This window comes from Panicum virgatum, chromosome 5N (assembly GCF_016808335.1).
Source record: "Panicum virgatum strain AP13 chromosome 5N, P.virgatum_v5, whole genome shotgun sequence".
Taxonomy (NCBI): domain Eukaryota; kingdom Viridiplantae; phylum Streptophyta; class Magnoliopsida; order Poales; family Poaceae; genus Panicum; species Panicum virgatum.
In genome coordinates, this window is record NC_053149.1 from 53,939,494 (window position 1) to 53,954,800 (window position 15,307).

The window sequence follows — 15,307 nt, forward strand, 5'->3', positions numbered from 1 at the left end:
TTGCACATACTGCAGATTTTAAATCTTGGTTTCTCATCCATCTAATCCAGATAGGTTATAAACTGCAGACCTAACATATATGGTTGGAAGCAAGAATCACAAGATAGAAGGTACACTTAAGGGAGAAGAAAACTCATAAACTCAAGTGTTAGTGAGTGGTATATCATCACAATATGCAACGGTCAGATTATTCATCGATGTTTTAAAAGTTTTCCTGGCTATGCATAAGGCACTAGTTTTTTTCCAACATAGGGCACACTATGTATTAGAGCAGTCTTGCAATATAATCTGTGGTTAGATGCCAGCATCGGTCTATATTTGAATGAACACTATAAAAATGACAAGCGATGGCACACATAGTAAAGGAAGTTGTAAATGCACTCTGAACAAGAAACTGAACTCTGAAATCATGAAGAACCCAGAAACAAGCAGAACAGGAACATGGCAGACTTCATCAGCATGACAACACATACCATCTCCCCCTTGGTTGTGCGAACATGGGCATTTTGACCATCGATTCTGGATACCTCACCATCAACCCAGGCTAAATCTTTATCTTCCACCCATACATGAGAGCCTATAACAATGTTTAACATTGAAGCCTGCAAAATGTGACAAGCGACAAATTCAACATGTGAAGTTGCATTCCAGGCAGATCATCAGACTAGCATACATGTATATATAAATGTTGCAACATGCACTGCAGAAAATTGCAAAAGGTTCAGCGGATTTCACAGAGGACGACATGTATACTAACTATCCATCAGTTTTTTTTTAACTTAGAATAGTCCAGGTCTGAACACATGTAACATATAGCCATTCCAGCAATGTGCATTCTGCCCTGAAACTATCATAGCAAAACAGGGCCTTATACAGTTCAGCTGGTTCCCCGGAGTGAACAGACTTCACTTCATTCAACTCCTATACCAAGAGTACTGAATTAAAGATAATTAGTTTTTTCTAAACCAGAGTCTTATCATAGCAAGCTACTCTGACATGATCCGAACAGCCTGCAAAAATAAAATACTTGTGGCTACACTTCGGCCCCGCACGAGGAAGCTAGAATTCAGTTCATCCAACAAATGTACCAGAGAAATTCAATCAATTCATCGCTTCAATAAATCGAACCCTCCAAAATTGTGCAAAAGGCCAAGTCCAATCTCACTTCACTTTCCCCCAAACTCGAGTTGCAAAAGCACACGATAGTCACCCCCAAGCCCAGCCAAAAACAGACGCCAACGGAAGCAGACGAGCTCGCGCTCGGACACATCAGCATCCCAGCAAAAAGACAAACAAACAGGGACAGGCACGCACCATGTCTCATCTGCGGCGATCGAGCCGACCCGCCCTGCCTCGAGGGACGGACCCGGTTTAAGGCGCTGCGACGGGACCGGACGGGAGGAGTCGCGGCACGGTCGGCGGCGGCAGCGGCGGCGCCGACGGGCGATCTCCTCCCCTCGGGCGCTCGCCGATCGCCGATCGCCCCTGCGGCGGCGCGATCCGCCCCGGGAAGGGAACGCGCGCGCGCGCGCTCGCGGGCGGGGGCGTGGAGGCGCGCGACGGTGGCAGCAGCAGCAGCGACGCGGAGGCGGGTGGGCTGGTGGTGGTGGAGGGCGACGCGACCGCGGCACGACAGGAGAAGAGAGAGAGGAGGGAGGAGGAGGGGGTGAGGGAGCCACAGCCAGGCAGAGCCAACCGGGCGCCACTGTCATGTAACACGCACGCGATTAAAAAAAATGGGGGAATAATCTCGGTGCGCGAGGCAGAACGGAACTGTGCCGCCCGCTCGCGCCAACGTGCGATCGGGGTCGTCACCACGAGCGCACCAGCGCGGCTGCGCGAGACATTTCCAAAAGCCGGAGAAAGCTTGGGGAAGGTGGCGGTGCGCGTAGGAACGGGAGAGGGGGGTCAAAGGCGAGCGCGACGGCGACGGGGAAGAAGGAAAGGCGGTGGTGGTGGAACCGGAAGGGATTAGACGAATCGGGGACCCGACGCGAGTTTAGAATCGGGTCACGGCCGGCGATCCGTCGCTTAATTCTGAACGTGCTTCCGGTGTGGTTAGCGTGGGGAAAGTGCTCTGACGGGGCGGGGTTGGCAGGTGGTTAGGGATGGCCCGGATGGGTGTTGACATGTGCGCGGGGGGCAGAGTGGAGCGGACAGCCGGGCAGAGACGGGGTGGGTGAACTGCCTTGCGGGAGGGCGCGGGGGCCACCTGGCCGAAAGTTAGGCTGCGAGTCGTCATTTTGGGTGAATTTCTTGATGGGAGGAAAAAAAAAGCAAACTCGATGGCTTTCGGCGAGGGTGGCAGAGACTGGGGGCTGTTTGGTTAGGAGGGGAAAAAATTCATGAAAACTTTCCCTCATGTTTGGTAAAAATAATGAAAACTTTCACTCATGTTTGGTAAAAACAATTGCATGAAAACTGAGCAATTGCTACATACACACACCTATGTACGCCCGTGGGTTCCGCCAGAGGGCCTTCCCGTCAGCCCAAACACAATCAAACATATGAAAAGAATTTCATTCAATTTTTCCCCTCCTCACAACCAAAAAGGCTGGAAAGTCGGTGCCGAGCTGCCGTACTAGTACTATGAATCGTGCCGTTGGAGCATTTGCGTAGAGTCGCCCTGAAAATGGATGCAAACCTTAGTTGCGAGCTGCCGATCGCCAGGCTCGGTTCATTAACTCGTTTAACTTTGTGCTGTTGTGCAGAGGACCGTACCTACCGACTAGCATCATACAGTACGTTGGTAGCAGCTGTGCAGCGCTACAACTGTTTTTAATCATATGATTCATGAATCCCGTGCGCGATGGCAACGGCGCTCGGTCGTGATGTTGCTGATCCATGTGCGAATAATGCAGCTTGCTTACCATCCTTCGAGAAAGAAAAATAATAGTGTATCTCGTCAAGCATGACGGCTCAACGCTACGCGAGCATGGTACACGCCACGGATATACTCCGTTTTGAATTTGTAGACGTATAGAAAAAAAGTAAACTATTTTATTCAACGGATTAACTCGCAAAAAGAAAATCTATTCAACAGATTAAGTTAAGCTTGGTGGTGGTCAAATGGCGCAAGAAAATCCCTCTCATGAATTCAAGATCACGAGACATTAAATTATCTTTGATAGGAAAGCGCTTGATTTTTTTTAACCGAAAACAGCGAGGGAAACCCCACTGTTAAAAATTTATTAAAAGAAAAGGTATTTACAAAGTAAGGGGGAAACAGGGCTATACAAATCCAACTAAAGAGAGTGCATGATTGTGACGTGTTGCTTTCTCCCGATGGAAGAACTAAGGGCACCATTATTACTAATGCATGAAAATACTAAACTTTAGTATTAGCACCTCCAAACAAAAGTGTTGAAGTTTAGCAAACTTTAGAAATATGAGCAAAACATTAGATGGGGAGAAGGGGCTAATAGTAATTGATAGGTTTCTGTTAGTATGTGATTAGCACCACTGGCGGACCCAAAGGGTGGACAGGGTATGCCACGGCATACCCTAAGCCAGCCGTCTTTTACCCTAATAACTTCTTTAACTTAGATTTGATCAAATTCAAATTGCAACTTAACAATTATATTGGTGATAGCAGACATGGGAACAACTTCAAATGTCTGACCAATCATGGTTATCTCTCAGTTAAGCTAGTTCAAACTGAGAGAAATAAGATTTATGATATGGTTTATAATCTTTTAAAATTGGTCATTGATTTTAGCAAAAATTAAGCTAAAAAATAATATGGGAGATAGTCTTTTGGATGATTGTCTACACACATTCATCAAGCGAGATATCTTCTTCGAGTGGATGAAGATGATATAATTAATACTTCATGAACTTTAATGTTGAAGCATAAATGAATTGTCCACCTCTTCCCATCAACATAAGGTTTTGGGTTGAATTGGTTGGTACATACAACTCAATATGGTATCAGGGCCAGAGGTCTCTGTCGGTGTTTTACTGCCAAGCTCTCCGAGGTATATTTCGAGAAGATTGTTTGTAGGCACGGACTCGTCGAGATCAGAACGGTATGGTGCAAGGAACACAAAGATTTAGACAGGTTCAGACCGTCATACCATACGTTCTGTGTGGTCGTTTGTATTGCCTTAGGTGTTGAGATGTTTTGGAAGGATCCATGCCTGCTCTTATATAGTCTGGGAGGACAGGGTTATATGGAAAGTACTAGCCGAGTACTACTAGAGTCCTACTACAACAAGGTCGAGTAGTTTCCATGTACATCAACTAGTCCTACTGCCGTACGAGTAGTTACAAGAGAGGTAAGGTGTATCCATGTGATATTCCTTACTCTAGAATATTCCACATCTGTGAGCAGTCCCGCTGCCCTGGGTCTGACAGCCTCGAGTTCGAACATCAACAGGTGCGATTAAATAAAATAATTGCAACCGACTCTTATTTTCACGTTTGAGGCATAGCAGAGCCTACACGTGAGGGAGAGTGTTAAAGTATAAGTGAATTGCCCACCTCTTCCCATCAATTTAAGCTTTTGGGTTGAATTGATTGATGCATACAACTTAATAGTTAAGAAGCGTAAGCCTGATAAGAAGAAATTAGATAATCTCTTTGAACTATTTTTGTAAGCTTATTTTATATTTTTCTAGGACTTAGTGTGCTTCTACTACTTATATTGTAATATATGTAAGTATTGAATCTAAATGTTTATATATCGAATTGCTCGTGGAATTTTTTATTGTGTATCGATTTTTTTAGATTATACCGAATTATATGTTGAAGTTTTGACATGGCATACCCTAAGTTCTAATCCTAGGTCCACCACTGATTAGCACTAGCTCCAAACAGGATAGTGCTAATAAAGTTTAGCTACCTAAACTTTAGCCAGCCTGTTGTTTGGTTTTGGATCTGTTTCGATCCAAATGCTAATAGGTAAAAGTGCTAAACCTTAGCACTATCTAATAGAGTGAGCTAAAATTTAATCAAGATTCAAAAAAATTAAAATATGTGTGCGCGTTAATATATGCTAAAGTTTATCGCTCAATTTTTAGCTCCTTGATATAGACCACTCATCCCCACGGACCCATCAGCTCAGCTGTGCGGGTACAGGGTACGCGCCTATCATGGACCCCAACGCGGATCAAAATATTGGCTGCATCCTCATCCTTCCAGGAACGCGGTACCAAACCCGGTGCTGTCGTCACCACTTGTTAGTTGCCAAGGTCGTGCAGGTACGTACGTTCTCGCCAGTGCTAACGGGAGCCGGAAAACGGCGGCAACTTCGGCAACTGCAGCGGCGAGTCGCACAGGCGCGCCCGTCGTCGCCACAAGCCCACAACGTGCGCACGCGAAGGAGCGCACGACCCAGACTTTGGAGCATATAGCAAGCTCTCATACAGGGATGCGTACGTACTGGCCCAATGATGGATGGTCCGTCTCGCGGCCGTCCGTCCAACTGTCCAAGCCTGACCGCTAGCTCGTGGCTTCGTAGTTCGTACTGGCTGCGGTGTACATCTCGCTAGCTCTTTGACAAGTGCACTGGGGAAAAAGTGGCCGGAGGAGAAGGTACGAAACCAGCGGCCACCGCGATGATGGCGACGCTGCGCAAGTGCAACCACAGCCTAGTCGTGGTGGCGTGCCGTCCATTTCAATCAAATTTGATTTGATTCTTGAAAGATGGGGTCTGAATGAAACTGTAAGAGCAGAAAACAGATCGGAATTCTCCCGTCTCCAGGCTGCAGAACTATTCGTTTCTTTCTTTTATCCTCGCATTTTCAGATCCAGAAAAAGTCGGCTTCGGTCATCTCAGCCTTTGAAACAAATTTAATACTACTGCGCTCCATGGTTTTTGATAACTGGAACATGTAGAATATCATGCTGGCGGATGGCTGCCATTGCTTGTAGGGGTATCTCTGTGGGCAGAAGAAGCTGTCTTGCATTGCATCGCTGTAGCCTGTCATCCACTCATCTTCCAATCAGATGGCGGCAATTAAGCATAAGATGACCATGGGTGCCAGTCAGTAAGCGGGTAATGGTTTTGGAACTTTGGAAAGGACGAGCTGCCCTGTTAGCATTGCATCATCATCACACGTGCGGGCACGGGCGCTGGCGCGGTGGCTAGGCTACCAGCGCGCCGCTGCGACCCGCGGCGTCCTTGCGTACCTGATCACCTAATGCAACTAATACCACCAGCATCTGACCATCTGCTTCGCTGCTCAAGTCGAGCACGCATAAACCAAACAAGGAATCAGGTCGAAAAGAGACCGAAGACTCCCGGGTCGTGTCAAAAACAAGGGTTCCAGCATCTGCCCCTTGGGTTTGGATGACCAGTAGTCAACTCAAGCGTCCCTTGGATGAGATCACTTGAATAGATTCCGTGGATTTCCTTTTTGCCCTGTGCTGAGTGATGATACTACTTGGACGATGAGCTGTCGACCGCGGCAGGACCCGCAGAGTTCCTCGAACAAAAGTTTGCGTCCAGCCAACCAAGCTTTTCATGGGATCGTGGGGACCCTGGTAGATGGAATCATTGCGTCCACGGCGAGCACGGGATGCCATGAACGATACGCTAATCTGCACCGGGGTGCACTGACCTGTCGAGAAAGCCACATGCTGCAACGCTGCCCATCTGTGGAAGTCTACAACACAATAACTCGTGTTTTCATCTCCACAGTTTCTTGAGCAGAAAAATAACTCGTGTTTTCTTTCGTGCTGAGACGTGAAGTATAGAAATGCCAAGGACCCAAGACAGAGAGCGGTGTGAGAGTGAAAAGAGCATTCCGTATATTGGAAACTGTACTGCACCTTCACAGGTAGAAGCCGCTCTTTTCATTGTGAAGAGAGAAACACCAGTTTCTCTGTACAGTTGAGCCCAATGTAATTCAGAAGGAACATAACACAACCTATAGCGAAGCATTAACAAAAAAAACTGATCCAAGATGATTCAGTATGCAAGAGAACTCAATGTACATGATTTTACAATCAACTAGGAACATTTCCAGAAAATAAGTTACCCCAATCAAACCAGGTAGACATGCTTACAAGCTAACTACCCACCAAGATATTACCGAAATCTCTTGTCCTTCTTAAGGAGGATATTTGGGTTTCGCGAATGGTTTTTAGCTCCTGCTAGCTCGTCCCATCTGGTCCCTGCGCCATGGACACGCGATGAGATGCTCCAGAGGGTATCTCCTGGCCGACCAGCTGCCTCTTGGCTCGGCTTTGTGATCGCTTTGGATTTCATCAGGGGGTGCTTGTTGCCCTTGCCCATGCCAGCTGCAAGCAGCCATCTTGAGCCAGACTGCTGCTGCGTTTGATTGCCCCATGGTTCCTTCTTTTCAGGCTCACTCTTGAAACCAGCAACATGCACTTCTGTAACCTTGAACTGAGGAATGGGATCCTCTAATTCCTCAACTTTCTGTTCTGTGACCAATGCCTTATCTGGAACCTCTTCAGTCTTAGGCTCCTCATCATCTTGCTCGCTATTACCTTTGTCTGAAACAGTACTGTAGATCTTGGGCTTTGGGGGGACAAAAACTCTTTCCACTTGAATTAAAGCTAGCATAGGTGTGCCAACTGGCTCATAGTTACGTAGTGGGTCACGTAGTTGAACCATGAGAGCAACAGTGAAGTTATTACCTAGCAAGCCCCATCTTCTACCAGATTTCTTGCTCTTTTTGTCTCCATTCCGTTTTTCAGCAACTAACTCCATCGATTTAGCATGATGGGCAGCAAGTATCTTCGATGCCCTGTCACTGTGCTGTTCTTCTTCATCCACTACCCCAGAGTCAAGCCTCATCCACTCATCTAGAGTGATAGACAAGCCCATTAATCCATCAACTTCTTCTCCACTTTGCTTAACATCCAGAAGCTGCAAGCCTGCAGTTCCCTCTAAACCAAGGGACCAAGTATTCTCTGCAGACTTTCCTTGCAGAGATGAAAATTCCCCAATAGGCTTGGCACTGATATTGGAGGGTGCCTCCTCTTCTGACATGCCAGATTGTATCCTCAAACCCTCAATGGATAGAGCTTCAATCTTTTCCATTGCTAAAGGCGCAAGGTCCTCAAGTGAAACATATTCTGAAGCACTGTCCCCACCCAAGGATGATGACAGATCAGCACCCCTCCCTTTCTTCTTCTTGCCAGAAGCAGCATTTCCTACCCCTCCTACTAACGCATCGATGCAATGATTCTCCAATAGATCATATCTGCATTGGTAAACGAAAAATGCTTCAAACAAGGCACAAATGGGAAAAAGCACAAACAAGCATGAAAAGGGAGATTACAAACCTTTCACCAGATTCTAGAGATGGAGCAGACTCCCAGGCAATCTGCTGTATCATTTTGCCATTAACATCTTCTAAGGGCATAAGTTTATTTGCTTGCATTGATAATTTTTCAATTCCAACTGATGCCAGACCATGCAATATATCCATAATCCCAGATCCCATCTCTGCTGGCAGCACAATCGGTGAAGAAGCCTGCATGACCAAGCTGCAGTTGTTCTTAGCATTTTTGAACAGGGTTGGATCCATTGATCGCAGAAATCCACCATCTTTTGTCTGAATAAATGAACCTAAACCTTCGGCCAATGGTGGTAGCTCAGAGGGCTGCTCAGGTGGGAGGTCAATAGGGCTACCAAACCCATTTCTACTTTCAGGTGGAGAAGATTGGAAGGACTTTTCATTTAGCCCAAACTGACGCATTAAAGCTTCAGTTTCTTCATCTTCCGACGACTTAGCTCGAAGTCTTCCACTCTGAAGCTCAAGCTCAGCCTCATGTATCATTGCGGAGAGATCGAAATTCTCCACAACATCTTCACAGATAGGTTCTTCCATTCCATCGTCAAAGTCCAAACCAAGAATAGCATTCCCAGAAGCTAGAGCTTCCTTTTCAAACTGCTTCCAAAGCCGCTCTCTTGGTGACTCGGAATCACTATCCGAGGGTTGCCCAAATGGGCTATGCTCTATTCCAAGCATATCCAAGAACTCATTAGCAACAGAATCTGATGAAGCATCCATGCTGTGCGATCTGCCCTTCCTACTGGTGGACCTGTAACTACCAGTCACGCCCGTGCAGCTTAATCGCCTAGAACGCTTATCTTCTACAATTGGCGATTCAAATTCCTCTGGTTCAGCAATTGAGAGATCATTGAATATACACTCCAGATCCTTCAGCTCTGTATCTCTTACAAACTGATTCTCTGCTTCAAGAGCGGCATTAGGCAGTGAATCCGCTTTGACTATTCCAGCCTGTTTGTTTTCCACGTTCTCTGTTTGAACAGCAACATCACTGACTGTCTCCTCCAGCATCACTCCAACAGCCTGATCTCCAGTGGCATTATCACTTATTAGAACAGGCTTAAATGATCCCTCATCGTCGATTTTGAACCCCAAATCCTCCTCCTGATCAGCCACATTGCTTGTTTCTGCATGTTCAGGCCTTTGTGTATCATCTGAGGCAACCTCAACTCCATGCTCAACAACATTGAAGTCCGTAGCACCCCAATGGCCCTCTGGACGCATCAAGTCCTCCTTCTTAACCTCTACCGATGTGCAGTGTTTTGCCTCCGGAGAGCTCTCCTCAGAGTCCAATTCTGCCACCTCCTCCTTCCTCGCATCAAGACCACCGGCAGCAGCAAATGGCAGTGCCCTCGCACTCGCAGACCTCAAGCTCGGCAACACCTCGTGCAGTACCCTCACATCCCTGGTCCGCGCTGGCACCGGCATCGGCGCCTGCACTGACACCGGCCGCGCCATCAACCCGCGCCGCAGCCCAGCAACCTCCCCAGCCTTATGCTGCTCGCCGCCGCCTCCCCCGACGAGCGAGCACGAAAAGGTGGCGTTGAGCCGCGCGCCGCGGGCGGGGCCGGACAGCCGGAAGCTGGTGCTCCACTTCCCAAACCCGGAGTCGCCGCCGTCCTCGAGATCGTCGAAAGAGACCGGTAGCAGGCGCGTGAGGTCGACCTCGTGCTTGCCGAGCTCGAGCGTGGAGGCGGAGACGGCGACGGAGAAGGCCCGAGGCTCGTACTTGACCGCGGACTTGGCGCCGCGGGAGAGGTAGACCGGGGAGCGCAGCGTGAGGGCCTCCTCGAACGCGGCGGCGCCAAGCGCCGCCGCAACGGGGCGGGTGTAGGCGGACACGGACATCCGGCGGAACTGGACAGTGACCGCGGACCCGTCGAGCGCCGCGGGGAGGCCGTCGACGGAGTGCACGTGCAGGGCGAACGCGCAGTCGAAGCGGCGCCGGCCCAGGTGCGAGATGGCGGTCAGAGACTTCTTCCAGAAGGAGGACGACGAGGACGAGGACGAGGTGGAAGCGGCGGAGGAGCTGGCGGCGGACGGCAGGAGCCTGCGCGATGAGGAGGAGAAGGAGGGCTTGAGGCGGGGCTTTTGGCGAGGCTGCTCGGCGGCGGCGGGGGACGGGGAGGGGAGCGGGAGGGAGCGGCGGCGGCGGCTGGTGGAGGGGTCGAGGGAGAGCGCCTTGTGGAGCGTGACGATGTCGCGGGCGAGGGCGGCGTCGCCTGCGTCGCCCCCGCGGTGGTCGCCGCCGCCGAAGCCAACCCCGCGGGGGATGCGGGACGACATGGCTGGCGGTGGCGGCGCTTGGGTTTGGGATGGGTCGGGTTTGGGGATTTTTCGGGAGGCGATTTTGAAGGGGCGGCGCGGCCGGCGACGGGGAGAGGCAGACAAGGGGGGAGCGGGGCGGGGATGCGTTGCTTTGGTGTTGCGTTTTCTTTTGTTGCTCCGGTGCTCGGCGGCGTTTTCTTAACTTTTAGTGAGCTGTGGCCTGTGGGAATTGGGATCTGGAAGCAAAGGCTGGACTTGACTACTCGAAGGGAAATTCCTGTCACGTGAATTGTGAAACAGAACAGAAATGTCATCGTGGAGCTCGGGTCGTGGTGAAACGGAAGGATCAAGGATGGGCTGTGCGCCTGTGCCGCTGTGGGGCGTGTTTTCTGTTGGGTTGGCTGTTATATTGTGATCTAAATTCTGATGGGAGAGTGTTGGAATTTGGGCTTGGCCCATTAAGACCCATGTGGTGCAAACTTTTAATCCCACATTGCTAGTAGAAGTTGAGGAGACCACGTGACTCTCCTATATATCTAACCCATAGGCTTCACCGGAGAATATCAATCCTATTATTCCTCTTGTAAGCCGCCGCTAGGCGTTGTACACACACCCGATATAGTGAAGTTCTTGCTGGCTGGCGCCCGTGGTTTTTTACCCTTCGCATTGTAGGAGTTTTCCACGTTAAATCTTCGTGTCTTTCTGCAGTTTGATCTTTCTATTTTTCATCGTTTTGTTCGCCGTCGCTTCTAACAAGTGGTACCAGAGCCGTGGTTTCAAGTTTGGGTTTCGTGATGGCGTCGATGAAGTATGATCTACCGATGTTGGACTACAAGACAAGGTTCTCGCTGTGGCAAGTCAAGATGAGAGCTATTCTGGCGCAAACCAATGATCTTGATGAGGCGCTGGAAAAATTCGGAAAGAAAAAGAAGGATGAGTGGACCGATGAGGAGAAGCGCAAGGACCGTAAGGCTCTTTCTCTTATTCAGCTTCATCTATCTAACGATATTCTACAAGAAGTGCTGCAGGAAAAGACTGCTGCAGAATTGTGGCTAAAACTGGAATCGATCTGCATGTCGAAGGATCTTACCAGTAAATTGCATATGAAGTTGAAGCTGTACACGCTTAAGATGCAGGAGGGTGATTCGGTGATGGGTCACCTATCTGTCTTCAAGGAGATCGTTGCTGACCTAGGGTCGATGGAGGTTAAGTATGAAGATGAGGACTTAGGTCTTCTTTTATTATGCTCTTTGCCAAGTTCTTATGCAAGTTTCCGTGACACCATACTATTAAGCCGTGATGAACTAACCCTTGCGGAAGTTTGTGAGGCACTCCAGTCTAAGGAGAAGATGAAAGACATGGTGCAGACAGATGGCTCGTCCTCTAGGGGCGACGCTTTGCATGTCAGAGGCAGATCAGAGCAAAGATCCTCAAGTGATAACAACGATCGTGGCAAGAGCAATGACGGTAGAGGCCGCTCCCAGTCCAAAGGTCCCAAGAAGAAATTCTGTAAGTATTGCAAGAAGAAATCTCATATGATTGAGGATTGCTGGAAATTGCAGAATAAAGAGAAGAAGAAAAATAAATCTGATGGTAAGGCTAGTGTTGCTTCTGCTGGTGAAAACTCTGAGTCAGATTGTTTGGTTGTCTTTGCTGGTTGTGTTGCTGGTCATGATGAGTGGATTCTTGATTCTGCATGTTCTTTTCATATCTGCACTAATAGAGATTGGTTCAGTTCCTATGAGTCTTTGCAGAACGGTGATTTTGTGCGCATGAGAGATGATAACCCGTGTGAGATTATTGGCATTGGCTCTGTTCAGATCAAGACCCATGATGGCATGATTCGCATACTGAAGAATGTAAGGCACATACCAGGGATGAAAAGAAATCTGATCTCGTTGAGCACACTTGATAAAGAAGGACTCAAATACACCGGTTCAGGTGGAGTTGTGAAGGTATCTAAAGGTTCTCTTGTATGTTTGCTGGGTGATCTCAATCCTTCAAATTTATATGTTCTCAGAGGTTGTACTTTGCATGGTTCTGTTTCTGCTGCTAATGTTGCTAATGCTGAACCTAGTAAGACTGACCTTTGGCATATGCGTCTTGGACACATGAGTGAACTCGGTATGGCAGAATTGATGAAGAGAAAACTGCTGGATGGCTGCATTCTGAGTGGCAAGAAGTTCTGTGAGCATTGTGTATTTGGTAAGCATAAGAGGGTCAAATTCAATACCTCTGTTCATACCACAAAAGGTACACTTGATTATGTTCATGCTGATTTGTGGGGTCCTTCACGTAAGTCTTCATATGGTGGTGCTGGTTATATGCTTACCATTATTGATGATTACTCTAGAAGAGTCTGGCCTTATTTTCTGAAAAGCAAAGATGATACTTTTGTTGCTTTTATAGAATGGAAAGTTATGATAGAAAGGCAAACTGAGAAGAAGGTCAAGGTGCTTCGAACTGATAATGGTGGAGAGTTCTGTTCGGATGCTTTTGATGATTATTGCAGAAAAGAAGGCATTGTTAGGCATCACACCATACCATACACTCCTCAGCAGAATGGTGTGGCCGAGCGTATGAACAGGACTATCATCTCGAAGGCTCGTTGCATGCTGTCCAATGCCCATATGAACAAGCGTTTTTGGGCTGAGGCTGCTAATACAGCATGTTATTTGATCAACAGATCGCCTTCTATTCCACTCAACAAGAAGACTCCTATTGAGGTATGGTCTGGTACACCTGCAGATTATTCACACTTGAGAGTTTTTGGCTGCACTGCTTATGCTCATGTTGATAATGGAAAATTAGAGCCTAGAGCTATTAAATGTCTGTTTCTTGGTTATGGTTCGGGAGTCAAAGGATATAAATTGTGGAATCCTGAAACTAGAAAGACTTTTATGAGCAGAAGTGTTGTTTTCAATGAATCTGTGATGTTTACTGACAGTTTGTCCACAGATGATGCTTTAGTTGAGAAATTGCAGTCACAAGTTAGTGTGCAGGTGGAGCTTATGGATGATCAGGAAAATGAAGTTGTTGGTAATGATGTTTCAGATAGTGTTCCTGATACTGTTCAGCACTCACCTCCAGTTTCACAGTCTGATTTGCAGCATGAGGAGGATGTAGATTTACCTATTGCTCTTCGCAGATCAAAGAGGAGTTGTGAACCTCCAAACCGTTTAATTGAGGAGTGTAATCTGACTTATTATGCTTTGAGTTGTGCTGAACAGGTGGAGGATGCTAGTGAGCCAGCAACATATTCTGAAGCCATTGATTCAGTTGATAAGGAGAAGTGGATCTCAGCTATGCATGAGGAGATGCAGTCTCTTGAGAAGAATGGCACATGGGAGATTGTAAGCTTGCCTGAGAAAAAGAAGACTGTTCGTTGCAAATGGGTCTTCAAGAGAAAGGAGGGTTTGTCTTCTAGTGAGCCTCCAAGATTTAAGGCAAGGTTAGTTGCAAAAGGTTTCAGTCAGATTCCTGGTGTTGACTATAATGATGTGTTCTCTCCAGTTGTGAAGCATAGCTCAATTCGGACTTTCTTTAGTATTATTGCTATGCATGATCTTGAGCTTGAGCAGTTAGATGTGAAGACTGCATTTTTACATGGAGAGCTTGAGGAGGAAATTTATATGGATCAGCCAGAAGGATTCATAGTGCCAAGCAAAGAGAATTATGTTTGCAAATTAAAGAAATCCTTGTATGGTTTGAAACAGTCTCCTCGTCAGTGGTATAAGAGGTTTGATTCATTTATGTTGTTACATGGTTTTAAAAGATCTGAATATGATAGCTGTGTTTACATTAAGATTGTTGAGGAATCACATATATACTTGCTGTTATATGTTGATGACATGCTTATTGCTGCCAAGAGCAGAAAAGAAATCACTACAGTAAAGAAATTGTTGAGTAGTGAATTTGATATGAAGGATCTTGGTGTTGCTAAGAAAATTCTAGGTATGGAGATTACTAGAGACAGAAAATCTGGTTTATTATTTCTTAGTCAGCATAATTACATTAACAAGGTTCTTCAGCGTTTCAATATGCATGATTCAAAGCCAGTTAGTACTCCTATTGCACCTCACTTTAAATTGTCAGCTGCTCAGTGCCCTAGTTCTGAGGAGAATGTTGAATACATGTCAAAAGTCCCATATTCTAGTGCTGTTGGTTCTTTGATGTATGCCATGGTTTGCTCTCGCCCAGATTTATCATATTCTATGAGTTTGGTTAGCAGATACATGTCTAATCCTGGTAAAGAACACTGGAAGGCAGTTCAGTGGATTTTCAGGTACCTCAGAGGAACAGCAGATTCTTGTTTGAAGTTTGGGAGAACTGATCAGGGACTCATTGGTTATGTGGATTCAGATTATGCTGCTAATTTGGATAGGCGCAGGTCACTCACAGGTTATGTGTTCACTGTTAGCAGTTGTGCTGTGAGTTGGAAGGCTACTTTGCAGCCTGTTGTTGCTATGTCTACCACAGAAGCAGAATATATGGCTATTGCTGAAGCGTGCAAGGAGGCAGTTTGGCTGAAAGGTTTGTTTACTGAGCTGTGTGGAGTTGGTTCTTGCATTGATCTATTCTGTGACAGTCAAAGTGCTATTTGCCTCACTAAAGATTAGATGTTTCATGAAAGGACAAAGCATATTGATGTCAAGTACCATTATGTTCGTGATGTTATTTCACAAGGTAAATTGAAGGTATGCAAGATCAGTACTCATGATAATCCAGCTGATATGATGACTAAACCAGTTCCTGTAGCTAAGTTTGAG

At 47.1% G+C, this 15,307-nt stretch overlaps 2 protein-coding genes across 11 annotated transcripts in view; both read right to left on the reverse strand.

Annotated features, from left to right (window-relative positions):
* Positions 1-2,131, reverse strand: part of LOC120675290 (myosin-11-like) — a 37,909-nt gene extending 35,778 nt beyond the window's left edge. For all 10 annotated transcript variants that reach the window (XR_005675285.1, XR_005675286.1, XM_039956424.1 and 7 more), the window contains exons 1-2: positions 1,315-2,131; positions 474-602 (exon numbers count right to left, since the gene is read on the reverse strand). Coding sequence is in view for 8 of the 10 variants with exons in the window: in XM_039956424.1 (XP_039812358.1) it covers positions 474-602; positions 1,315-1,317 (132 nt within the window). In the remaining 2 variants the exon portion in view is untranslated. The remainder of the gene's footprint in view (positions 1-473; positions 603-1,314) is intronic.
* A 4,623-nt stretch (positions 2,132-6,754) lies between these two features.
* LOC120675298 (protein PLASTID MOVEMENT IMPAIRED 1-RELATED 1-like) lies at positions 6,755-10,634 on the reverse strand. The gene is made up of 2 exons (XM_039956436.1): positions 8,260-10,634; positions 6,755-8,177 (listed from the first exon to the last, which is right to left on the reverse strand). The coding sequence occupies exons 1-2, from the start codon at positions 10,554-10,556 to the stop codon at positions 7,034-7,036; spliced, it is 3,441 nt and encodes a 1,146-aa protein (XP_039812370.1). The 5' UTR covers positions 10,557-10,634; the 3' UTR covers positions 6,755-7,033.
* Between the last annotated feature and the right edge of the window lie 4,673 nt (positions 10,635-15,307).